Source organism: Callithrix jacchus, chromosome 5, assembly GCF_049354715.1.
Source record: "Callithrix jacchus isolate 240 chromosome 5, calJac240_pri, whole genome shotgun sequence".
Taxonomy (NCBI): domain Eukaryota; kingdom Metazoa; phylum Chordata; class Mammalia; order Primates; family Cebidae; genus Callithrix; species Callithrix jacchus.
This window is the reverse complement of record NC_133506.1, coordinates 65,542,400-65,566,471: the sequence shown is the minus strand read 5'-3', so window position 1 is coordinate 65,566,471 and position 24,072 is coordinate 65,542,400. Positions and strand designations below refer to the sequence as shown.

The 24,072-nt window shown below is 60.4% G+C and overlaps 1 protein-coding gene across 10 annotated transcripts; it reads right to left on the bottom strand.

The window, feature by feature from the left end:
• Nucleotides 1-1,914: 1,914 nt before the first annotated feature.
• Nucleotides 1,915-23,502, bottom strand: CLUH (CLUH binding protein of NUMT mRNA). Of its 10 annotated transcripts, none has more exons than XM_078372426.1 (28): nt 21,725-21,835; nt 20,406-20,498; nt 19,114-19,169; nt 16,461-16,660; nt 15,502-15,673; nt 14,173-14,316; nt 13,900-14,024; nt 13,653-13,807; nt 13,449-13,574; nt 13,009-13,156; nt 12,730-12,822; nt 10,487-11,181; nt 9,628-9,851; nt 9,336-9,440; nt 9,067-9,167; nt 8,251-8,403; nt 8,100-8,162; nt 7,739-7,983; nt 7,437-7,521; nt 6,816-6,969; nt 6,598-6,737; nt 5,522-5,602; nt 5,320-5,445; nt 5,101-5,222; nt 4,707-4,800; nt 4,463-4,597; nt 4,290-4,363; nt 1,915-3,347 (listed from the first exon to the last, which is right to left on the bottom strand). In XM_078372426.1, the coding sequence occupies exons 4-28, from the start codon at nt 16,644-16,646 to the stop codon at nt 3,152-3,154; spliced, it is 3,942 nt and encodes a 1,313-aa protein (XP_078228552.1). In that variant the 5' UTR covers nt 16,647-16,660; nt 19,114-19,169; nt 20,406-20,498; nt 21,725-21,835; the 3' UTR covers nt 1,915-3,151. The 10 variants fall into 10 exon arrangements, with proteins under 10 accessions (XP_078228552.1, XP_078228554.1, XP_035155253.1 ...); XM_078372428.1 differs by having other exon boundaries at nt 9,336-9,437; XM_035299362.3 differs by lacking the exons at nt 19,114-19,169; nt 20,406-20,498; nt 21,725-21,835 and adding an exon at nt 23,300-23,502.
• Between the last annotated feature and the right edge of the window lie 570 nt (nt 23,503-24,072).

Genomic DNA, 24,072 nt, shown 5'->3' with positions numbered 1-24,072 from the left:
TGTATGGCCTTTGATGTGAGTTTGTGTGGGGCGGGGGGTGGTACCTGGCTGTGGCAGCTCTGTTTTTCCCTGCCTAGTCTGGTGAAACCTAACATGTGCAGACATTTCTTAACTGCTGACATACCAGAAGCACTAGAACAGTGATCCTCAAAGTGTGTTTCCTGGGTCAGCAGCATCAGCATCACCGGGAGCTTCTTAGAGATGCAGGTCATAGGCCCTGCCTCTGACCCCCAAATTGAAAGGGTGCAGCTTGCTTGATTTAAAATCTATTTAACAATGACTGAGGTAGGCTGAGGTTTGAGAACCACTGAGCAAAATGATTCAACTTCTCACCAAAGAAACATGGGCACATCACTGGTGCCTTGGCCCCACAGCTGAGGTTTGGATCCAGATATTTCCTTTCATCCTCACTTTTATTTTTTGAAATGGAGTCTCACTGTCACCCAGGCTAGAGTGCAATGGCGCGGTCCCGGTTCACCGCAACCTCCACCTCCCAAGTTGAAGTGATTTTCCTGCCTCAGCCTCCCAACTAGTTGGAACTACAGGTGTGTGCCACCATGACCAGCTAATTTTTGTATTTTTTATTTTCTCTGTCACCCAGGCTGGAGTGCAGTGGCATAGCCGCGGCTCATTGCAACCTCTGCCTCCCCAGTTCAAGTGATTCTCCTGCCTCAGCCTCCCAAGTAGCTGGGATTACAGGTGCCCACCACCACACCTGGCTAATTTTTGTAATTTTAGTAGAGATGGGGTTTCACCAAGTTGGCCAGGCTGGTTTCGAACTGCTGACCTCAGGTGATCTGCCAGCCAGCCCCAGCCTCCCAAAATGCTGGGATTACAGGCGTGAGCCACCGCGCCCGGCCTGGGATACTACTGTTGAAACCTGTCACCCAAAAGAAGTGAAGGAGAAAGAGTGGATTTCACACCTAGAGCCTCCATTTGGTTTATGAAAACAGCCCCTAGTCATTTGGGTCAAAAACTGACCGCGCTAATACACTGAAAGGACCAGCCAGGAAATACAGGCCTCTCAGGTGACAGGCACAATGGTAATTAAGCACATTCCATTCTCAGCTTCTCTGGAGGCCGTATTTTGAGAGGTGCATGAACTGTGTGGCCCCAGTTCATGGCACTCAGGAGAAAGCATTTAGGACACACCAGTGAGACTGCAGAGGAAGCTGTGGTGGTGGTGGGGCTGGGGCTGGTGGGATGCACGAGAGGTCTCTGTAGCAGGCCACTCACGCATGACTGTCCTTGGGTGTCACCTAAAACCACCAGGTCAGAAGCATGTTTTCTCCAGTTGGCTCAGGAAAACTAACAGACTTAGGGTTGGAACTTTTTTCTTTTTAGAATTTCCATGATCTCTGAGCATCACAAAAGGCATTTGTTCTTGGTGAGGCTGAGGGATGGCAAGCAGTGGCCAGCAGCTGCGCTGAGCGTTAAACTACCCTCTAGAGAGAGGCCACCTCCACATGCCCGACATCGAAGGCTCTGCCCCTCCAGTCCACCTGGCTCTCAGCTCTCTAAATCCTGCTTGAGGCCCTCTTTCTGCCTCAGTGTCTCACCTCTGAGGAATGCTGCCCACCTTCCTACCTCAAGTGAAGGGACGTGGATAGGTGCCTAACCAAGGGGGCGTCCAGTGACCTCACAGGCCCAGCATGCATACAGGGCCTGGCCTCACAGCTTAGTGCCCCTCCCCACCTGGCCTTCACTGTGTATTTTTCTGTGCCCAATGACAGGCGACATTCGCCCGCCGAACACTGTAGACTGGCAGCTAGATGAATTCCAGCTGAGTGCCTGTGACTCCACCCCCTCAACTGCAAGGATGATCTTGAACTTGACCTCATATCTCCCCATAATTCCTGGCAGCCCTCACCATTCACCCAGACCGGGTTACAGAACACACAGGTGAGGCTGGGCTGCAGGTTTCAAAAACTCACTTTATTCCAATGTGAAATGAAGACGTGATGGTTTAAAAACAAGAAAAAGTTCTTGCTCAGCAGTGGGGATGGTTTGCTTGCTCACGCCACCCCCTTTGAAACAAGGTGTCTGAACATGCCACACCCACAAGCAGCTCTCCGCAAAGCCCTAGGCAGCCGCCTGACCCACCGGCTCTTGGGGTAGCCACCTCCTCCCCCATCAGGGCTCTGATAGCAGGCACAAAGCAGCACAGGTGTGTGTGGGGGGGAGCAGCGGGACCTGTGGAGGCCCTGCACCCCCAGAGCTAATCTTGGACCAGGAAGGGAGCTGGGCTCCAAAGAGGTGACATCACACCTGCACCTGTTATTTTCCCCGGGATCCATAATTCGGCACTGCTCCCCCAGCCCTGTCCCCCATCCCACTGTGCATTAGGCAGCTCAGGTTGAAACGGGGAGAGGGATACATTCAGACTGGAGTCCCCAAGGCTATGCCCAGATGGGTACAGGGAGAAGGGAGGCAACTCAGGGCCTGTGGCAGTGCCTCTCGCTGGGCTTGAGGGCAGACAGGCCAGGGCCGGGCACGCAGGCTCTGAGAGCCCCGAACATCCAACCCCAACCCCTTCACCCAGGAGCTACAGCCAGACCAGGCCAATCACAACTACCACAGCCCTTCAGCTTCCATCCTGCCCCACATTAAAGTGCACCCCAACCCTCCAGGCCTGCCACAGAGCTCTGGCCCCCCATCCCAGGACACAGGAAAGCCCCCTCTGCCATTTTTTGACTTAAAACCTGGACTTTCAATTTGGGCGGGGGGTAGTGGCAGCAAAAGCAGCAGCCATAATGTCAACCACACAAATGACCTGAGAAATTCCACCTTTGCGCCACCCGCTCCAGACAACTTGGGCTCTGTACAGGGGAGAGGGATGGACCGACACTCACAGCCACACCCTGCTGGAGGGTGAAGACTGAGGAACACCTGCCCCAGCTGGGAACGGAGGGCCGTGCACGCCATTCACCTGTCTTCAATTGGGCCTCTTAATCATGTACTAATTGAACCGGTGTAAAAACACCGTTTTCGGGGGCAGGCAGGCCAGGCCAAGGTCCCAGGAGGACACAGGGGTGGGGTGGGGTGAAATGCGGAAGAGAGCCTTGCCTCCTCTTCCAATCACAGGCACGCCCCCTGCTCCTGGTGTCTGGCTTGCTGGCGCCGCTGGCTGACTGTCCATCTGTCTCTCCCTCTATCCCTGCACGCTTGGAGAAGGGTCCTTGGCTGCCTGGGGCTCGGAGCCCAGGTCTTCTGGGCCACCTGAGGGCTCAGGCTCAGGCTCAGGCTCGGTGGCCATGGGCTCCTCGGCCTTATCCCTGTTTCTGCTGGCCTCCTGGAGCTGGTGCCGCCTTGCCACCTCGGCTTTCAGATTTTCCAAGTCTTTTTGGCTGAGGAGAAGAGTAGGGGTGGAGGTAGGTCTCACAGGGCACCTGCACGCACCACCATCCTCCAGCTAGCCCTTGGGACAAGCTCAGGCTCTGTGCTCTATTCAGTGGGAAATGTGTGTGGAACAAGCACTTCCCTGCTGAAGGCGGAAACATCCCTGGACATGGAGAAGGCAAGGACCCTGCACCTGACCTGGCCCCGGGCCTCCCTCACTCAATTCCAGCCACTGCCCTCTGTGGTCTCCCACCAGAGTAGGTGAAAGAAAGCGGAGTGGGGGATTGGGGGGGTGCTGCTCCCATGCCTTGCTGGCCAAATCCGCTCCCCACACGAGGCTGGGGAGCCCTGGGCCTGCTCCTCAGGCCCACCCAGCTGCGGAATGGGAGGTGGCGGGGAAGGAACGAGGCTGTTCCTCAGGTACTGAGAGGAAAGATGCCAAGATACATTGTTGTGTGAAGCAGAAACACCAAGTCTTCACACGTGCGTGCAAGGATGCTGAGTAAAATAAGTGGGGGCAGCGTGTGCAGATCACGTGGATATTTCCATAAGGATTCTCCGGTATCTGCTCCTCAGCGGCTACCCCTTTCAATTCTCAGCCACAACAATGTATGACTTCTTTTAGAAACAACCAGGGTGGCCAGGCACGGTGGCTCACGCTTGTCATCCCAGCACTACAGGAGGCGGAGGCAGGCGGATCACCTGAGGTCAGGAGTTCAAGACTAGCCTGGCAAACAGTGAAATCCCGTCTCTACTAAAAATTAGCCAGGCATGGTGGTGTGCACCTGTAATCCCAGCTACTCAGGAGGCTGAGGCAAAAGAATCATTTGAACCCAGGAGGTGGAGGTTGCAGTGAGCTGAGATCGCACCACTGTACTTCGGCCTTGGCAACAGAGTTGAGACTGTCTCAAAAAAAATAAGCAGGGGGAGGCGTCTGAGGGGGGCCTCACCTGAGAGGAATGAAGAGGATGCCGTTGATGACATTCAGCTGCTCCAAGACACTGGCCAGGCTGGGGGCTGTGAACTGTGGGGCGGGGACGAGCTGTGAGCGGAGTTCCGCCCGCACCCCCCCCCCCGCCCCGCCCCGCCCCGGGCAGCAGAGGCCGCTCCGCCCCAGACTCACCTTGAGTGGCGGGATGTTGGCGCTGGAGCCGTTGCGGTAGATCTCGTTCATGGTACGCTGCAGAGCCACTGCCTGCTGGGTCAGGCACTTGAGGTACTCGGAGCTCTCCTTGGTCTTCTCATGGTCCTCGCCCAGCTGCGGGAAAGGGGCAGAGGCCTATGGCCCCGGCTGCCCGCAAGCCGCGCTCCCGCCCCCGCCGCAGCCCCGCCCCCCGCTCCCCGCTCCCCGCCCCGCCGCTGCGCACCTGCGTCTTGTAGATGGTGTAGCCCTCCTTCTCGTGCTGCAGAGCCGACCGGAACTCAGCTTTACTCTCGTAGACTCGAGCAACAAGGTGGTGGCTACCGGGAGGCATGGGGCGGGGCGGGGCGGGGCGGGGGAAGGGTATAGTTCGCTGGGTGTGGGGGCCTGACTAGGGGCTCGGAGTCTCTCCTCTAGATCCCTCCCTGGAAGCCACTGAGGGGAACTTTAAGTCCAATGAAGTCTCAGAGAAGAGGGCAGGATAGGGCGGTGGAAGTCGAGAGAAATTGTCTCGGGTGTCAGCCTCAGAGGAAGACAGAGCCCTGGGCCTCTTCCCTGCCCCCACCGGGTGCCCCACCAGCCTATGTGGGCCTGGGTGTTTGCTCCGAGCAGCCCCTCACCTGAGGGCCACCTTGAGGGCCTTGGGCCCGTGGTACTTGGTGCTCACGGCCAGTGCGTTCTCCAGGAAGCGCAGGGACAGGTCGTACTCCATGACCCCGTGCAGCACCAGCCCGATGTTGTTCTAGGGGCAGGCGGGGCTAGTCAGCTCCCCATCCCCAGTGACACAGGTGGGTCCCTACCATGCCACCCCCCCCAACCCCCCTCCCACCCGCACTCACATCCAGCAGCGCCATCTCGGGGTGGTCTTCGCCGAACACCAGCAGCATGAGGTAGCGGGCACGGTACAGCAGGCTCAGGGAGGTGGACAGCTGGCTGCTGGCAAAGCAGTACAGGGCCAGGTGCATCTGCGGGCAGGGCCGAGGCAGGTCAGGGTGGCTGCCAACCCCAGCCCCTTGCAGACCCGGCCCAGGCGGCACTCACGTATTCCTGGATGGTGTTGGGGTGCTCAATGCCCATTACCCGCTCGCTCATCAGCACTGCCTTCTGCTGGTTACTCAGGGCCTGGGGAGAGATAGTGGTGATTGCTGTGGGGTGGGAACCCCACGGCACCTAGAGCCCACCTGGCTCTGGCCCAGCAGCGCATATGGCGCTACTCTAGGTGCACCTGTCCTCTCCGGCAGCACTCGGGCTCTGATTCTTACACAAGGTAGCCACACCAAGGTCACGCCCCATAGAGAGCTCCACACACACCTGCGGTCTTATGCCCAACAAAATCTCCACTAATACACAAATACACACCTAAAACTACTAAAAACGTTAGCCAAAAAAAGCCCAAGGCTGAGTGGGCAGGGTGACTTGAGGTCAGGAGTTCAAGACCAGCCTGGCCAACATGGGGAAACCCTGTCTACTAAAAATACAGCCGGCACGGTGGCACATGCCTGTAGTCCCAGCTACTTGGGAGGCTGAGGTGGAGGCTGCAGGGAGTGGATATCACACCACTGCACTCCAGCCTGGGCGGCAAAGCGAGACCTGTTACCAAAAAAAAAAAAATTATAAACAAAAGAAGAAAATGCCTCTGATTGCAGGGAGAGTGGGGAGCCTAAAACAGGCTGACCCTGAAACAGCCTCTGCAAGCCCCAGACAGGCAGGGCACCCAGATCCACACCCCAGCACAGGGCACAGAGGCCGAGGCAGCTCAGGCAGGGCACTCACAGCCTTGCACAGGGCAGAGGCCTTGGAAGCTTGGTGGCTCTCTTCCTTTCCACTCACGGGGTCTCAGGGGGCATCCTAGCTGACACCCCATGGAGGGTCCTGCCATCGTCACAGAAGCGACCTCGCCACAGCACCAGGGCTCCCACACAATCCCCAGGACAGTTACAGAGGGGTGGAGCCAGAGCGGCCTGGGCAGAATGAGTGATGGCCTATTCTCCCTGGTCTCCCCTAACTCCTCCACCCAGGGCCCCAAGGTGAGCAGCCTCCAAGCCCTGTCACTCTCCATCACCCCCAACATGAGGCCAGGCCTTTGCTGCCATAGCTGGCCGGTGCCAGAGGCCCACCTCTGCGTAGTCACCCATGATGTAGTGCAGGCGGGCGAGGAGGCGCAGGCAGGCGCAGGTCTCCACGTGCATGGCTCCATAGACGTTGTTGAACAGGTTCAGGGCCTCGTTGATGAGCTCACAGCCCTCCTTCAGGAAGCCTGCAAGGCACCCCCGTGGTGGAGGTCAGGACGGGCCGTGGGGAGTCCCCCTCCGCCCAGTCCCGCCCGGCCACACACCCTGCTGCACTTTGGCCTGCCCGCTCTGGAAGAAATGGAAGGCGTCTGAGGCCTTGGGGTTGACATGCTTGACCACGGGGAAGATGTTGAGCACGTCCTCCTCGGTGAACGTGGGCTTGTGGCGACTGTCGAAGCTGTATTCCTTCAGCAGGACCTGGGGGCAGCCCCACACCCACAGGAAGCCTCAGCCCCAGGCCGAGGGCTGGCCCTCCCAACCCAGCAACACTTGTGTACAGATGACTACTATGAAAAAGCTGGCTGGGCACGGTGGCTCACGCCTGTAATCCCAGCACTTTGGGAGGCCGAGGCGGGTGGATCACGAGGTCAAGAGATCGAGACCATCCTGGTCAACATGGTGAAATCCCGTCTCTACTAAAAATACAAAAAATTAGCTGGGCATGGTGGCGCGTGCCTGTAATCCCAGCTACTCAGGAGGCTGAGGCAGGAGAAATGCCTGAACCCAGGAGGCAGAGGTTGCGGTGAGCCGAAATTGCGCCATTGCACTCCAGCCTGGGTAACAAGAGCGAAACCCCCGTCTCAAAAAAAAAAAAGAAAAAGCCACCTCCCTGTGGCCCCGCTGGGGCATGGAAGCCCGCAGCAGGGACACTGAGCTGCGCCCACCTGGATCCCTGTTTTCAGCGAGATCTCCCGCAGGAGTGTGATCTTCTGCAGGCCATACGTCTCCACAGCCTGGTCCACGGTCTCACTGCGGAGAAAGCAGCAGGCCTGAGCAGCTCTGCACTGCTAGGCCCCCTTCATCCTCCAGCACCCAGTCATCTCCACAGCTGCTCCCTCTTCTCTCCTCCCACTCCCTGGAATAAGACCACAGGCCCTAGCTGCCATCAGGAAGTTGGTGGTGGCCGCCTCATCTGCCCCGTCCCAGGCACCCACCACCCCTGCCCTGTACAGCCACACACACGCACCACTCGAGGCTGAAGTCAAAGTAGTTCTTGGCCTCCTGGCAGATGTTCCTCCAGAGCTCCTGGGGGGTCATGACAGCCCAGGCTGTGTTATCTGAAGCCCCTGGGGGCCGGTTTTTCCTCCGCTTACTTCTTTTCTTGGAGACCAGCTCATCGGCTGGCAGGTGGGCCACAGGGTTGGGGTAGGAGCTCAGGAAGCAGTTCAGGAAGTGGCTGATGGCAGCTGAGAGGCCAGAGAGCTCAACTCCCTGTAAGGCACGGTTTCATCCACGTCAGGAGGGCCCTCAGCCCAGCTCAGGCTCCTTCCCAACGCCCCACACCTCCCTGGGAGGCCACGGCCAGCTACAGAGCAGACAGGTGGCACCTGTAAGTACGTCTTGAAGATGTGCTTGGCAGAGCGGGTGATGAGCTCTCCAATGCCGATTTTCTGGAGGGATCAGAAGGGAGGTCTTGGTCAGGTCCCAGCCTCCATCCCCACCCCACAGCTCCGGTTCCACCCACTCATGTGCACTCACATAGATGTGGTCCAGCTGCTGGCGGGCCGGGCTACGCAGTACCAGCTCCAGCACCTTGCCCAGGTAGCGCATGTTGATGCCACGCTGGCGCATCACCTCAGCCAGCGTCGCCCCGTCCATGGGCAGCACTGCATGCTCCGTGCAGTCCTTCACCTGCGGGCTGCAACCGGTCAGGCCCCACCCGGCTCCTCTGCCTCCACTCAACTGTGTCTTTCTGGGGGAACACAGCTACCCTGGGAGGCCCTGGAGACGGACCCCTAAGGCCCCAGCTCCCAGTCAGGAGAGGGGCAGCCAGGACGTGGGAACATGTGAAAGAGGCAGGGTGAGAAGAACACAAGCCAAGAACCAGGAGGCCGGTGGTGGCACAGGCCCCCCAGACGGCAAGGGAGGAGCAGAGGTGTCCTCTTGGGAACACTACTTGACCCCCAGCCCCATGTCCCAAGGCTTGGAGGTGCCACAGCCTGAGCTGTGGCCACAGCGTTGGTGGCAGCACCCAGCATCCCTGGGACTGGCACAGAGCCTGCGGGGGGAGGAGGATGGGCAGCCTCACTGAGCTGCCCCCCACACCCCAGCCCTGCCACCACCCAGGCCTCAGAGGACCAGATCTCCAGCTGCCAGACCACCTGGTGGGCTCAGCAGGGCCTGTGCCCTTGACCACTGGGGGGTCAGGTTCCCCATTGGTAAACAGGGATGCCCACTCAGAGACAGCTGAAAAAGTCCCTGCTGTGAAGAGTCCACTGGCCTCCAAGTCAGAGCTGGATGAGGGACCAGCACCCTCGACGCAAGCCCCGCCCAGCCCCGCGCCCTGCCCCTCACCAAGCCAGGGATCTGGCAGGAGAGCAGGAAGGCAGCTGCATCCTTCAGCAGCTGCTTCTGGTCCCGAACTTCATCTTGGCAGGACTCAGGGAAGCGAACCCCTGGAGGAGGGAGAGCAGAGAGGCTGAGCCAGGTGGTGGCAGGACAAACAGCGCCTGGGCTCTCAGGGAAGTGCTCAGATGGGGGACAAGCCCAGAGGTGCCCAGGGCCCAGAACCCCCAGTGAAGGTCCAGCATGGAAGGCTCCTGTGCGGCCGGCCCGCCACCTGCCTGGTGAGAAGATGTCAGGGTTGAAGCGAATGTCGAAGGCTGTGCTGCTGATGGAGCCGACTGCCTTGCATGCGTTGCGGATCACCTCCCGGCTCCGAGGGTCTGCTGTGGACATGTGGCTCAATGAGAGGCGGCCCCAATCTGCCATGGTACAGCTGCGCTGCCCCAAGCCACACCCTGAGCTCCTCACAGAGTTGGCAGCCAGCCTCTTCCAGGTGGGGCCATGAGTCACCCGGCAAGGACCAGTTGGCAGGGCCAGCCCCGGCTCTCCCCACAGCCACAGCAGCCCCACCTGTGCCGTCATCTGCAGCGATGGTCTCTGCCAGCTCCTTCACCTTGGCTAGGCCGCTGGCGCTGCTGCCCTCCTCCTCACTTCCCGCCTCCATTCTGGGGGGGTCCTCAGGCTTGGACTCCATGGAGGAAGGACCACCATTTTCCAGGGAGGAGGGGGTCTGCAGCTGGCTGGCTTTCTGCTGCATCAGCTGCAGGGCAGCCAACTTCATAAAGAGGAGGTACCTGGAGCAGAGCAGACAGGAGGTGGGACACGGGGAGGGAAGCTCTGCTGGCTGCAGGCTCCCAGCCGGCTGGGGCTCCACACCCGAAGGCCCGGGGCACCCCCTGCTTGGCCTGTACTATCAATGCAGAAAACCCAAGATCTCCCGAGACAGGAAGAAGAGGGCTGGGTGATTCGAGGGACGGGAAGAGAGGGGCTCCCCATCCAGGTCAGGGCCCGCAACAGTGACAGGAAGCCACTGGCATTAGAGAGAGTGTAACTTGTGCTGTGGGACATTTGACATGGCCATTTCCCAAGCATTAAACACCAGCGGCAGGGACACCCAGCCCCACCTGTCCCCCCAGGCACTGGGACATTTACAGCCACCCAGACTTCCCAATGCTCCTTAAGAGAACAGTGCTGCTTCAGCTGGGCCACCGGCCTGGCTGCTCCAGAGTCTGTGGCCAATATAAAGCCCGATTTCTGCACTCAGGAGCCCAACAGCAGGGCAGGTGGGGACAGGTCTCTAATGACTGTGGCCAGGCTGAGCTCTTCACCCTCCAGAGTGTCTCCCTCCAAGGACCCAGCCCCAGCCCCACCCAGGGTGCCCGTGCTCCCCACAGCTGGCCCAGCCCTGTCCAGCAGGGCTGCCCCTCACCTGTGCTCCACGAAGGCGTCCACCAGCTCCTGGCGCAGGCAGCAGAGCTTGTGGCGGTGGGTGCGGGGGAAGCCAGCACGGGTGCACTCCTCCGGCAGCTCCTCACCAGGCACGGGCAGGAAGTTGAGGTCAGGCGGAAAGGTGCGCAGCAGGTCGAGGATGTAGTGGCGCCCGTCGTTGCCGATGATGCCCTTGCACTCCACCGAGGAGCAGAGCTCCACCTCTTCGTCTCGGTCGTTGAGCACTCGGTGCCGCAGGATCTTGAGGGGCCGACTCGTGCGTTCCAGCAGCTCCAGGTACCGTGGGTGAGACACCACAGTCTTGCCGAAGTCAATGGAGCCATAGATGACACTCTGCTCCTGATCCCGCTCCAGAATGCCGGGGATGATGGACTGGGCCGTGACGCGGTAGCCGCGGTAATCCACCACCACCGTGCCCAGCGTGTAGAGCCCCTCCACGTCCACCACGTTGTACGTGCGGACGCCGTTCAGGTCGTTGGTGGGTGCCACGTAGGCGGCGACGTCCCCACCAAAGTCCTTGTAGTGGTCACGCACGTCGAAGCCCAGGCTGAAGAAGATGTTGTTCCAGATGAACATCTGCATCTTGGTCTCCTCGCTAGGGTTGATGGCCATCACGTTGCCGTCGATGACCGCCATGGCGCCCCTCGTGGCTGCCGCAGTGAAGTCGCTGTGTACCTGGGAGGGGCCGGGGAGGGAGGGAGGGTAAGAGGCCCCACCCACAAGAGCCTCAAGCTACAGCCCCCTGGCCAAGCTCACCTAGATGTAGGTGGAAACCAGGTCTGCCTTGGGAACCCAGGGACCCAAAGCCTCCATCTCCTCATATGTAGAAAAGGGCAAGAAAACCATGTTTTGTCTGGGCGCTGTGGCTCACGCCTGTAATCTCAGCATTTTGGGAAGCCCACCTGGGCGGATCACCTGAGGTCAGGAGTTTGAGACCAGCCCAGCCAACATGGTTAAACCGTCTCTAAAATTGGCTGGGCGTGGTGGTGGGTGCCTCTAGTCCCACCTACTCAGGAGGCTGAGGCAGGAGAACCACTTGAACCAGGGAGGCAGAGGTTGCAGTGAGCCGAGATCCCACCACTGCACTCCAGCCTAGGTGACAGAGTAAGATTCCATCTAAAAAAAATAAAAAATAAAGAACAAACACCATGTTTTGAAGGCACACTTGTTCCTGGGAGACAGCAGTGTAGTGATTAACAGGAGTGTGAGCCTGAACAGATAAAGCTCTCAGGCTCGTTTTCTCACCTAGGAACAGTGGTGGTAAAGGTACAAGCTGTCCAAACGTTTATAGGAAATGATGCCTATAAAGCACTTGGTACCGTCTCTGGTGAAGTCAGTACCCGGAAAATTCGTTTTCGTTTCTACCATTATCTTCTCTAGGCAGTAAAATGATGGAAGGTGGTGGTGGTGGTTTGAGACAGGGCCTCACTCTGCTGTCCAGGCTGGAGTGCAGTGGTGCGATCTGAGCTCACGGAAGCCTCGACCTCTCCTGGCTCAGGCAATCCCCCCACTCCAGCCTCCTGAATAGCTGGGACTACAGGTACATGCCACCATGCCCAGCTAAGCTTTAGTATTTTTTGCAGAGATGGAGTTTCACCATGTTGCCCAGGCTGGTTTCCAACACCTGGGCTCAAATGATCTGCCTGCCTCAGCCTCCTAAAGTGCTGGGATTATAGGCGGGAGCCACTGTGCCTGGCTGAGATTTTTATTTTAAAGCAACTACTTTTCCTCATTTATCTTAGCAACAGCACTAATAACTTTTAAATACCGCCAAGTTAAAATTGTTATGCAAATGATCTCCCACCCCAGAAGGGCCTCGGTTGGCCAGTGCTTGCCCAGGCAAAAGCCTCAGGGGAGCCAGTGGAGGAGGGTGGGAATCTGGGTAGCCCTGGACACTCAGTCTGTACTGGAAGTAGGGCCCGCTCTTCCCGGGGACTCAAAGCCTCAGAGACTAGCGAAAGGCACTGGGATGTTCTGCTGGGAGGCAGAACATCAGACCCTGTGGGAGAGCTGCCAACCTAGGGGGAGCTAACGGGGAAAGGCACTGTGATGTTCTGCTGGGAGGCAGAAGGCTAGCAGACCCTGTGGGAGAGCTCCCGGCCTGGGGAGAGCTGACGGGGTTGGGGCTGCCCCAGCCTCCTCGCTTTACTCCTGTCCATGAGGAAACCCGTCAGCAGGCGGCCAGTGGGCCTGAGACTGGCAGATAGCAGAGGTTGCAGGCACCTTAAAGATGGCTCTCTCTCGAAGCAGCCGCTCAGGCAGGTTCTTGCGAGGCAGCTCCCTCGTCGTCTGAAGCTCCTCGTTCCAATCTCGGGTCTGCCGAGAGACCAGGGAGGGAGGTGCGAGCTCAGCCTGTGTCCTGCGACCTGCTCTGGGAAGTCCCTTCCTCCACCTCCCTGAGAAGAGCCCCAGATTCCCAAATGAACAGTCAAGCATGGAGCCTCCTGGGAGGCGCACAGAACCCAGCCCAGCACCAGGAGGGCGGGGCCAGGCCGCAGGCACCTGTCCAGGAATGTGCTCCTCGTAGCCCAGCCTCGAGGTGTAGGCGTCCTCTGCACGCACGCAATCCATGGCATGCTCCGCCTGGGGCGCCGTCCAGCTGTACACCTGGAAGGGGGTGGCGATCCTCTCGAACGGGTGGCGCTGGACCCTGTGGCAGGCAGGGGAGGGGGAGATGGGGCAGCCCACCAAGCTCAGGGCCCTTCCATGGACCCCTTTTCTGAGGCCCCCACCTGTTCTGCCGTCTCCCTGCCCCAAGTCAGCCAGAAGCACACGGCGCCTCTCCCACAGCTGCTGACCCGGTGCTGGCTGACAGCTCCCTAGAAGGGGGTTAGAACACTGGGGACCCAGGCTGTCTCTTCAGGAAGAAGCAATGGCGTGTGGGGATGGCTCATCAGTGCCCTGGCGACCACGAGACGAGGCGGGACGGGTGAAGACACTACCTTTTCTTCTGCAGCACCGCAAAGTTCTTCTTGAAGGTGGGGCTGATCTGGTTGAGCAGCTCCACGAGGGAATGGCTCAGGAAGCGGGGACTGGCGGGCTTGGGGTTGAAGTGATAAGCTGTAGACCTGTGGGGAGGGTGGGCACTGAGCGGGGGCCCAGAACAGCAGGCACAGAGGGGCACGTTGCAGCTGGCAAGGACTCACTGATTCAGGTAGAAGCCCCGCGTGGATGCGGTGATGCTGACTTGCCGGTCCTCGGCCGTGATCACGAACAGGTACATGAGGTCCCCGTGCATCTTTCGGTTCCCTGGTGGTGGGTTCCAGCCACTCATGGTGAGCACCTTCAGGCACTGCAGGGGCTGTGGGAGTGGCTGAGCGTGAGGGGCCAGGCCTCTGGTGTGGGGCCTCCACCCCGCCAGGGACCCTCTTCCTCACTCCCTGGGAAGCCTACCTTCCAGTCCCGATTTTGGGGCTGCAGGGGACACAGTGGCCGCTCCCGGCTCCCTGGCAGGATGTACTCGGGCGGTGTGCAGTCGATGGGGTCCATCTCCAGGCCCTTCTTCCGCTTCCCACTGTCTGAAGGACCCAAGGCTGGTGGTCAGCACAAGGCCATCCAGGGCCGTCTGCACGTGGGCCTGGTCTGGGTGGCTCAGGCCCAGACCCCTCAGCCCCCACCTCCATGTCCCTGCCCCGGCCCACTCCCCAGCCCCAATGCCTCCCGTACCTCCCAGGTCACCATCAGTGAAGACGCTGAGGAAGGATAAGGAGTTGCAGTCCACCCCATTGAAGGCGTCAGATGGGTCCAGGCTCTTGAGAAGGTCACGGACGTGGCGCACGTGGATTCGGGCCTCTCGCACTGTGTATGGCTCTGTCAGGAGAGTAGGTGAGGGGCTGGCGTTACCAGGGCCTCACCCTCCAGATCCTGCTCAGCACAAAACACTGTTCAGGGGCTAACACTTCCATTTTCAGATTCCTTATGTGAACACGTAAGTTGGGAGTTCTGGTTTACAACACACACACACACACACACACACACACACGCTCTCTACTGGTGAGCAGGGATCTTTGTTCATCAAGAACTTTCCACCAAATCCCTCAAAGCACACAGAGGTCCTGGGAGTCCGCCTGCTTCTGCTGTCGGGTGAGCAGGGCTTCCAGAGCTCCGGCGCCTCCGCTCCTTGCCCTGCTCTCCTGAGGCAGCCCTCATGCAGTGCTGGCCTGGGACTTCCCAAGGCCCCCAACTGCAACCCTGCCTCCGTGTGGCTTTCATGGCATTCTAAGCACAGTTCTTTTAGAGGAGGGGAGAGGTTCTGTGGTCAGCTGTCGGCACTGTTGAGCTATGGACTGTTCCCACCACTGCTCTTAGCAAGCGGACAGGCCCTGGGTGGGGAACCTGAGTGGCTTCTCCCCAGAGAACTTGAGTCTGCAGACCAAGCGGATAGCCCCTCACTGCGCCTGAGCTCCCACTCTAGGGACTTCTCATTTATCTGTATGGAACCGGACTGGGCTGACCTCAAGCCCTGGCATGGTACTGCCTATTTTTTTTTTAGAATCACAACTCTGTCTTTTTTCTTTTGAGATGGAGTTTCGCTCTTGTTGCCCAGGCTGGAGTGAGTGCAGTGGCACAATCTGGGGTCCCTGCAACGGCCGCCTCCCAGGTTCAAGCAATTCTCCTACCTCAGCCTCCTAAGTAGATGGGATTACAGGCACGCACCACTATGCCCCACTAATTTTTTCAATTTTTAGTAAAGATGGGGTTTCACCATGTTGGCCAGGCTGGTCTGGAACTCCCGACCTCAGGTGATCCACCTGACTCAGCCTCCCAAACTGCTGGGATTCCAGACGTGAGCCCCCTGCGCCCGGCCCACAGCCCTCTTCTTTAACCCATGAGCCAGGTGTGGAGGGTACAGGTGTGACGGCCTGAGAAGAGACCTGTGCTCCCATCCTGCCTCCCTGAGCTCATGTGTGACACAGGGACCCTGGCGGGGGCGTGCTGCCTGCTTCTGCCTCCGGGGGCCCTCCCCTAGGCAGGCTGCCCAACTTGCAAACCGACCTTCCACCACACGCAGCACAGAGCCCTCTTGCAGCCCCTCAACGCTGCGCAGCTCAGAGAAGTGGTCCAGCATGTTGCCATCCAGGTGCAGCGAGAAGCAGGTGCGGTGACACGTGTCTTCCCGGTCCATGAGCACCTGGTGGATCTCCTGCACCATCTCCTGGGGGGACACCTGCCGGGAGAAGCCCCAACCACCCAGGTGAGAGGTCACATAGTGGAGAGCACGGATGATACCCTCATCCCCAGCCCAAGGTACCTTGGTCCCCAAATACTCGGTATCCCCACTTTCTGGCTTTTAAATCCCAGGCTGTGTCCACACATGCCACGCCCTGTGTGTGTGCAGCCTGGAGCCTGCCCACGCCGGCTAGGCCTGCAGACCAAGAGCAATCCCCAAGCAGCAAAAGGGAGATGGAAGAACGGCAGCCTTGCCTCCAACCTTGCCCAGTGCTCAGGGTCCTGGGGAAGATGGCTTTCACCTTCCAGAAGGGGTGCTCCTGGGCCCAAGCCTGTGGGTGTGGAGGACATACAACGGCCCTGCCTTGTTCCTCACCGAGTCACCAGCTTGCAAGACCTCCACGCTGGCTCTGCCCTTGGAGACTACCCAACACCGTCCTCCTCTCTGGCAGATGGTAAAATCACAGCCCAGAGAGAGGTGACTTGCCCGAGGGCACAGAGCAAGAGGCTGGGGAGTCCTGGGATGCCAGCACACCCTGGCCACATCACTCCCCCCACAGGCCTGACAGGCCCAGCTGGTTGCTGTCCTCTAGCAGTGGGCAATGACCTGACCCTGGACTCAATTCCCACGTCCACCACACTAGCTGAGTGGCTCTGGGCAGGAAAAGGATCCTCAGTCTCCGGCCACAAAGTAGGGCTGGGAGACACACAGGCAAAGCTCAGCTTTCCAGCTCGTCCTCCCAGTGGGCTTGGGTCTGGTACACAGCACTCTTCCTCCGTCTTACCTGCAGGGAGAAGGGCTCAATCCCGGGGACCAGGATCTTCACGGAAAAACCCGTGTCCTGAATGACAATGACTTCCTGGCCGGTGGTCTCATCTCCTGGCTCGGCCTCTTCCAGCCCGTTTTCCCTGGGCGGCTCAGCCACCCCCTCCTTCTCCAGGCTCTCCGGACAGTCCCCATTCAGCAGCATGACTGACGGCAGCTCTGTGAGTGACAAGTGCAGGACAGAATCAGGCGGCCTGGCTGGTGGGGGCGTCCCCCTGACCCCACTCAGGGGCACATGCCTCACGGAAGGGCATGTGCATCCCTCCCAAGCCTCAGCCGCACCGTCCTGCCTTGCCCTCCACACACCTGCAGGCCACTCACAGCCTTCCCACTTCCATGTCCCGCCGCCCTCCCCAGCCACTGCCCTGGCTCACTGTGGTACAGCTTGCACCTGAGCACGCTGCCCAAACCACTCCCTAGGGGCACCAAAGCCGCCCTCAGGCCAGGCCCAAGGGCTCCCAGCCCCAGCACACCTGGCTGCCCAGCAGCATCCCGCTCGCTCCCTTTCCTCTTCTCCGACGGCACCCTGGCACTGGCCCTCCCCCTCCCCCTCCATCTCCATCTCCATCTCCTCCATCCCTCCTGAGCTGTGGGCCCTGCGTCTCCCGCTTCCCTCACCCTCTCCCATGCCTTCAAATACACTCCTGCCTCTTGGCTCACACAGCCAAGCCTGTCCTCTCTCAGGCGGTCTGGACCAGGGAGACGGCCGCCTCCCAGCAGCCACACCCTTAGGCCTCACTCAAGACGGGTATTGCAGGGACAGAACCTGCCTTCCTGCTCAAACCAGCGCCTGCTCTGAGGCCCCCACCCTCTATCTAGTCACCCACCCTGAATCTCCCAACCCCCGGGACCCATTCCCTGCAGCCCCTGCCGGCCAGGCCCTCCCTCAGTTTCAGCAGGGCCACCTGGAGCCCTCCCGGGAAGCTCACCACTCACAAGACCAAGCTTCCGGGGCCAGCCACTCAGGAACCCTCCTGAACCAACCTCAGCTCCTACCTGCTCCCCACTGAGGTATCAGGACACTGCACCACAGCAGCCTGGTCCCCCACTGCCCTCCCTCCACTGTGCCTTTGTGTCTATGCTGTCCCTGACAGCCCACTCTGTGCGGCAAACACTGACTCACCCTTCAAGGCCTAGGAGAAATCAACCTTCTTTTCAAAAGCCTGCCCAAACAACACTCAATGGCGGAATCACACCCCCTGCCCCTTTCATTCCCAGAGCAGGTGCTCATCTGCACCCAGGGTGGTGTCCTCACAAACAGCTCTACCTACCACCTTCTGTCTTGCCCAAGCTCAATGAAAAAGGCACTCAATTCATAAAGTACTTACTGCAAACCTCTAGCCAAGTCCAGTATTTACAGACTGCACCCAATCCACATGCTGGAAGCAGGGCGGGGAGCAGGTGACAAAACCCTGCCTTCCTACCAGGCTCCAGCGGAACCAAGGAGAGCTCCTCGTCACACGGGCCTGCCTAGGCACCCAACTGGGAGATGGGGACCGTGGCCCCAGGATCTGCCATCGGCCTGGCTTGAAGTTCAACGGTCCCAGCTCTGAGGAGGTTCTCGGTTCCCTTCCAGAAAGAACAGCTTGCCCAGCTCTGCCCATCCTGCCTAGACCCCAGCTCTCAGGAGTGGGGACGGGTACATCTCCCAGAACTGTGTGGTCCCAATCCAGATCCACCAGAAACACGGAGCAGGAGCCTCGGGGAAGGGATGAGGCCAGCACAGAGAGGCAGAGACCAGGGGGCCTGGAAAGTCACCCCTTCCCTGGAACCCCACAAGTTAATGAGAAACAGGACCTCCAAGAGCTCAGACAGTACCTTCCCCCCTGCCCCAAAGACAGGTATTTGAAGCCCAGAAAGGTTCAGAGCCTGGGCTAAGGCCACCAAGTCAGAACAGGCCCCAGGCTCCCTGCTGCAGCCCACACCCCACACTGCGGCACTGCCCTCAACTCTGGCCACCGCAGACCTTCACTGTCTGTCTGTCATGCCCCTCCATCCCCACCATGCCCTCTCCAAGCCTGCAGTGAACTCCCAAGAACCTCAATGATGCAGAGACCTCTCCCTTCCAGACCCAGCAGCCCCAGGAAGGACACTCTCAAGCCCCGAGCAGGTGAGCAGCCCCATCGACCCCAAGTGAAAACTCGCCTGAGTCTAGTGACAGAGCAGAGACAGCTGGGGTGCTGGTCGATCAGCTTTCAAAAAGCAGCAAGAGGCAGGGCAGCCAGGAGGAGGAACGTCCTCCCAGGAATGAGGGGAGAAGCAGGGAGGGCCCCCCAATCTACAACAGCAGTTTTGAGCTATGGGATCCCAGAAGTGGGCATCTAGACAGTCTGTGTTCTTTCACACATCTGGAATGGGGAGGCCAGGGCAAGGTGGCCACAGCGCCCACTGTCCTTCCCCAGCTTGGGGAGACCACCCTCAGGGGGTACCTGTTCCCTCATCAGGTTTCAAAGGAACACAGCAGGCTCCCCAGCGCCTTCTCTCCCTAGGAGAGTAGGTCCTGCCCCTAATCGCTCCTCCAGGGAACCCAGAAGGCCTCTACCCCCCGAGGAAGGCCAAGCGGTCTCCCCAGCAAGGAGGTGGCTGCTGACTCACGAGGTCCCAATGCTCACCTGGTGCAGCTGGCGGCTGCCCTCCCCTCAGCTCTGGAGTCTCAGGATGGCTGTGGCTGCAAGGCAGGTGGCTCCCCAACTCAGGCCCAGCACTGCCTGGGTCCCTGGTTCCAGCCTCTGCTGCTACCCTTGCCCTCATGCAGCCACTCGGCCCGGGGCTGGAGCTCCGGCTGGCTTCGGGTTTCAGTGAGGCCAGGCCTGCTGGGGCAACCCCAGGAAGGGCACACTCCCCCTGCCTGGCATCCTGCTCAAGGTCGGCCAGAAGGACGGCTGAGGGCCAGGAGAACCCGGTGGCCCCAGAACCCCAGGAGGAGCTGCTATCAGCATTCAGGCCCACTGCCCTCTGCCCCCTAGAGAGGGGGTCACTGCTGGCAAAGCTGCTAGGGGGACCGGAGGACCCAGCATTTGGGGTACCTGGACCCCTCAAGATCAAGGGCCTAGGAGATAGGCTGGCAGGGGTAGGGCCCAGCAAGGGGGTCCTCTCGTCGGCTCCCACCCCAGTGGGGGTGAGCAGGACCGCTTTGGCCAGCTGCTGGCAACAGCTGACACAGACCTGGGCCCAGGCCATGAGGCGGCAGCCTCTGCCCACCAGCCCAGACACTGAGCACTCTGCTGCCCCTGGCCCAAGGGCCTGGCTGGGACCTCTGGCTCCTGCTGCCCCCTGCAGGTGACCTGGCTGCCAGCCCCTTCCTGGGAGTCACTGATTCTGGCAGGAGGGAGGGGGATGGGTCCCCAGGCTCCCACAGGACAACTGCACCCGTGCCCCAGGCCTCCTAGTGCCATCAAGAAGCTGGCAGGCTCCGTGTTCCCTTTCCAGCAGCCCCAGCCCTGCCAGGAGGGAACCAAGTCTCTCCCAAGGGAGAAGAGAGCTGGCACAAGAGGCCCGAGCCGCAGGGGGGGAGGAGCCACCACCCAGCTGGCCAGGGCACCTCTGCCGCGCTGCCAGGCCCAGTGAGGGCTGTCCTAGCATCCACCCTACCCAGGGTGGGCGGGGCCAGGCTCTCACTACAGCCCCTCCCCTCCAGGCCCAGGGATCAGGCAGACGCTGCTTCCCAGCCCCCACAGAGAGTTCTGGGCCCCACACAATGACCAGAAGAAAGGACAGGCCAAGGCAGAGCCCCTCTGCCCCTACCATCTCCCAAAACACCTCACCCTCCGGAGACAGAGTGGGGCGGGGCCGCCTGGCAGTGACCCTGAGGAGTGTTGACAACCACCTGCATTCTGTTTACCATAGAGCCAGGACAGGCCCAGCCTATGGCAGCTCCCACAATTGGCTTGGCTGCCCATCTCACCTGAGGAAACTGAGGCTCCAGAAGGCTAGGAAGCAGCTGCCCAGGGTCACAGGGCAAAGGGCAGCCAAGTCAGCAACAAAAAGCCAGGTGTAACTATCACATTTGGGATGACGTTTTCAAAAAGAAGAAAAGCAAAAGCAGGGTGTCAGATGCCCAAGCCCATGGCTTATGAGTGCCACCCCCACTTGTTAGGGCCAGGCTGCAGCACCCACAGGCAGGCTGCACCCCAGGGGGTAGAGCTACCACCGTCACAGGATTCCCCGAGGCCTCTACACTCTGGGGCCAACACTCCCTGCCCTCCTGTCCCCAGGGCACCTCTGAGGAGTGAGCTTTAGAAAATTGGAAGAGGAGGTCTCCAGCAGGACGGAGCACAGTGCCCCAACAGCACTCGGCATACTCGAAAACTCAGATGCCAGTGAAGAGATAAAGCACACCCCCACAGGGGCCTGGAGGCGCAGGGAGCCCAAAGGCAGCAGAAGGGAGGAGCCAGAAAAGAAACTTAGGCCTCCCCAGGGGGCCTGTGTGCCGCCCAAGCCAGCCACAAACTCACTCAGAAGACTGTGCCAGGGCCAGGCCACACCCCAGCCGCAGCCTCAGCAGGTGAGGCTCCAGCAGAAAGTAAGGTCCTAAAAGGTGCATCGCTTGACCTGGGAGCCCAGGGCTTCAAGGAAAGGGGATGGGAAGGCAGGCGACCTATTGAAGACCCTACAGAGGCAGGCCCCTGTTTGCGTCCTTCCTGTTCTACCCAGGTCAGAGGCAGGTGTCTTCAGGGCCTGAGGACAGTGAGAGTTTCTCAAGCTGTTCCCCGCATCCCATCCGAGAGAACAGCAAAGATCCTGTTGGGGAGCTCCCAAAAGCCCTTAGACTCCTTCCCCACCTGCCAGCCTCCTTCTCCTCCCCACAGGGCCTCATCTCCAGGGAGCCCTCCCCTAGGCAGAAGGAACTTGACACACCACTGTGAACCTGAAAAACCTGCCTGTTCTCTTAACCCCTAAAAGCTGCTTTATTCCCAAGAATGTAGCCAAACCTTGCCCCCCACCCTCAATGGCCTTGACCACTTCTTCCTTAAGGGGACTGAACAGCCTTCCAGAGCTGGAGCTCAGGGGTCAGGAGCCTCGGTTCTGATGCTCAGGTGGGCCCCAGCTGGGCGGTCTTCATTAAGGCTCTGTCCTCTTTTTAATAGATCCGGGCTGGCTGTAATGTGAATCCTAGCTATCTGTGCTAGCTTCCCGGGGGCGTAGGGGCCAATGTCCTGCCCACGGGTATGCTTCCAGTTTCCCCCAAACAAATAGCTGTGCTTTTCCCCTGACCCAGCTTACCCCAGACAGAGCCCCCTCAGCAGAGTTAGGAAGGGGCTTGACTCCCTGACAGAAATCCTCCAGCAGACTCTCGTCAGCCTCTGGTTCTCAGCATGTGATCCAAACCAATACGCCTTCCCAGCTTCCTCTGGGCCAGGCCACAGCAGCCTTGGCTTTGCTGGCCCTGAGCTGGAATCCAAATACTTCTTCCCTTAACAATGAAATGGCTGTGTGACCTTGTGCAAGTCACTTCGATTCTTCAGGTCTCTGATAGAGGTAAGTCTGCCAACCTCTTCTTATCTAGCCTGGCCCACTGATTCAGAACCACATCAGCACGAAGCCTGGCAGGCTGGGGCCATCAGCATTTGCCCTGGCCTTGTCAAGGCAAATCAGCAGCACTGCCCCAGCAGCTGTCCCTCACTCCAAAGTAACTCCGCTATGATGGGAACAGGGTCAGAAAGCCGAACACTGTCCCCATCTGATTCCCAAGTCCGCCCTGGCGCCCTCATGAAGCTGGGAAGGGAGATGATGGGGCGTCAAGACCACAAATCCCAACTGAGGACAGCCGGTGTGTGGGGGGAGACAGGAGTAGCTCCGCACCCCCCGCTGCCACCCGGAGCAAAGAGGACCGCAGCCCAGGCCTGAGGAAGATGTGGGGAGCTGGGAAGGGGATTCCAGCCCCAATGTGGGAGACCGAGACACCGTGGCGGGAACAGAGAAGGGAAAGGGCTCAGAAGAAAGGGAGAGAAGCCGCCCCACCCGAGGCGAGGTGCAGCCACTCCCACAGCCTCCACCACACGGCCCCTATGGGGGATCGAGGAGCCTGACTCCACACTAACGACCTTTGCCTTAAAAACTGCAACTATGGTCTGACCCACTTTTCGCAATGAGGCAGGTTAATGATCAAGTTCTGGCAAAAACACTTCCCCCTGCCAAGGGGTTTGGCTTTGCCCCATGCCCAGGCAGACGCCCCCTATTCCAGGTCCGCCGAGCAGGCCAGCACCAGAGAGAGCGGCCGCCACAGCCTGAAGACCTGCGGCGAAAGCCTGGCTCAGGGCACGAGCCAGAGAAGCCCCTCGCCACACGCACCCCGCACGCACATCGTGCTCTTCCCACGGACTGAGCCTTGGGAAGCCTCGAGTGGAGCTTCACTCCAGGGCTGCAGCCCTGCGTACGGGGAACGCCTAGGAGGCTGGCGCCGAGCAGGTGTCGAAGGGGGCTGTCCCGCAAGCGGCAGAGCGACCCCAGCCCAGAGAGCTCCCTTGCCCGGGCGCAGAGGGGGGTGGGGCCGCCAATTCCCTCTGTCTGCGGCGGCGGCGCACCCCGAAACCGCGTGTGCGCGCACGCGTCCCTGCGACGAGGCGCGCGTGTGCCCGCCGAGGCTGCCCTCCCCGGGACCCCACGTGCGAAGCCCCGGCCGCAGCCGGGGGCGACAGTGAAGGTGACCTTCAGCGCGGGGGCGACCCAGTAGAGGGCCCAGCGAGATACAATCAGTCCCGGCGCGGAGGGAAGGCGGCGGCTCCCCCGGAGTCCCGAACCCACCGTCCCGGACCGGTGCCCCCCGCCCGGCGGCCCGCCGGCCCCGGCCCAGCTCACCGGCCGCGCCCGGCCGCCCCTTGCCCCCGGCCTGCGAGCCGTGCTCCCGGCCGCTGTCCGCCGGGGCGGCCGCCGGCAACTCGTCCGTCTTGATGACCATGGTGGCGGGAGCGGGCGTCCGCCTTGGCTGTCCGGGCCGCCCGCCGCGCCACTAACCCAAGTGCCCTGCGCGCCGCGGCCGCTGCGGGAAGGACGGAGTCACCGGCCCACGTGGTGCGCGCCGTGGCCTTTGACCCCGCCGCCGCTCCCCTGCCCCGCCCTCGCGTCCGGCCCGGCCCACGGCGGCCCGCGAGGGACAAAACGCGCCGCACATCTTTCCCCGCCCACGGACGCGGTGACTTTTCCGAACGTCTTAAAGGCAACGCACCCTGACACCAGGCCCGGGGAGGCCGGGCGCCCTCCAGGGGCGGAGCCTCGGGGAGACTCCTTGCCGCTCGCTTCCCGTCGGGCGGGCAAGGTGACCTTGGGTGGAGATTGGTCTGGGACTGCTATGGCTAGGCCTCCCCCACCCAATGATCCTCTGTTTTCTCTTGCAAATCTGCCAGATGACCACGCCGGCTGCCGTCTGCGGAGTTCGGGTTACCCTCCCCACCGGGCAGGCGCTTTCCCGCGGAATGGGTTGGGTTGGATTATTGAGGAAGTGGAGGGCCGCTTAGGGAACGGGCGCGAGAGGCGAGGGCTGGTCATGGCTAATGGGGATCAGGTGTCAAAGTGGACCCGCCAAACTTTGTCCCGAGCCAGAACAGGCTCCCTACGCGCGTCCTCGACCGATG

What these genes read in the sequence shown, in the direction of transcription:
- CLUH (XM_035299360.3), bottom strand. Translation starts at nt 19,681, where the DNA reads ATGGCCTGGGCCCAGGTCTGTGTCAGCTGTTGCCAGCAGCTGGCCAAA. An exon ending in GCAGCCGCCAGCTGCACCAG is followed by an intron (nt 16,661 to 19,113) that starts GTGAGCATTGGG and finishes TGTCACTCACAG; the next exon opens with AGCTGCCGTCAGTCATGCTG. An exon ending in GCAGGCCAAAGTGCAGCAGG is followed by an intron (nt 6,738 to 6,815) that starts GTGTGTGGCCGG and finishes GGTGCCTTGCAG; the next exon opens with GCTTCCTGAAGGAGGGCTGT.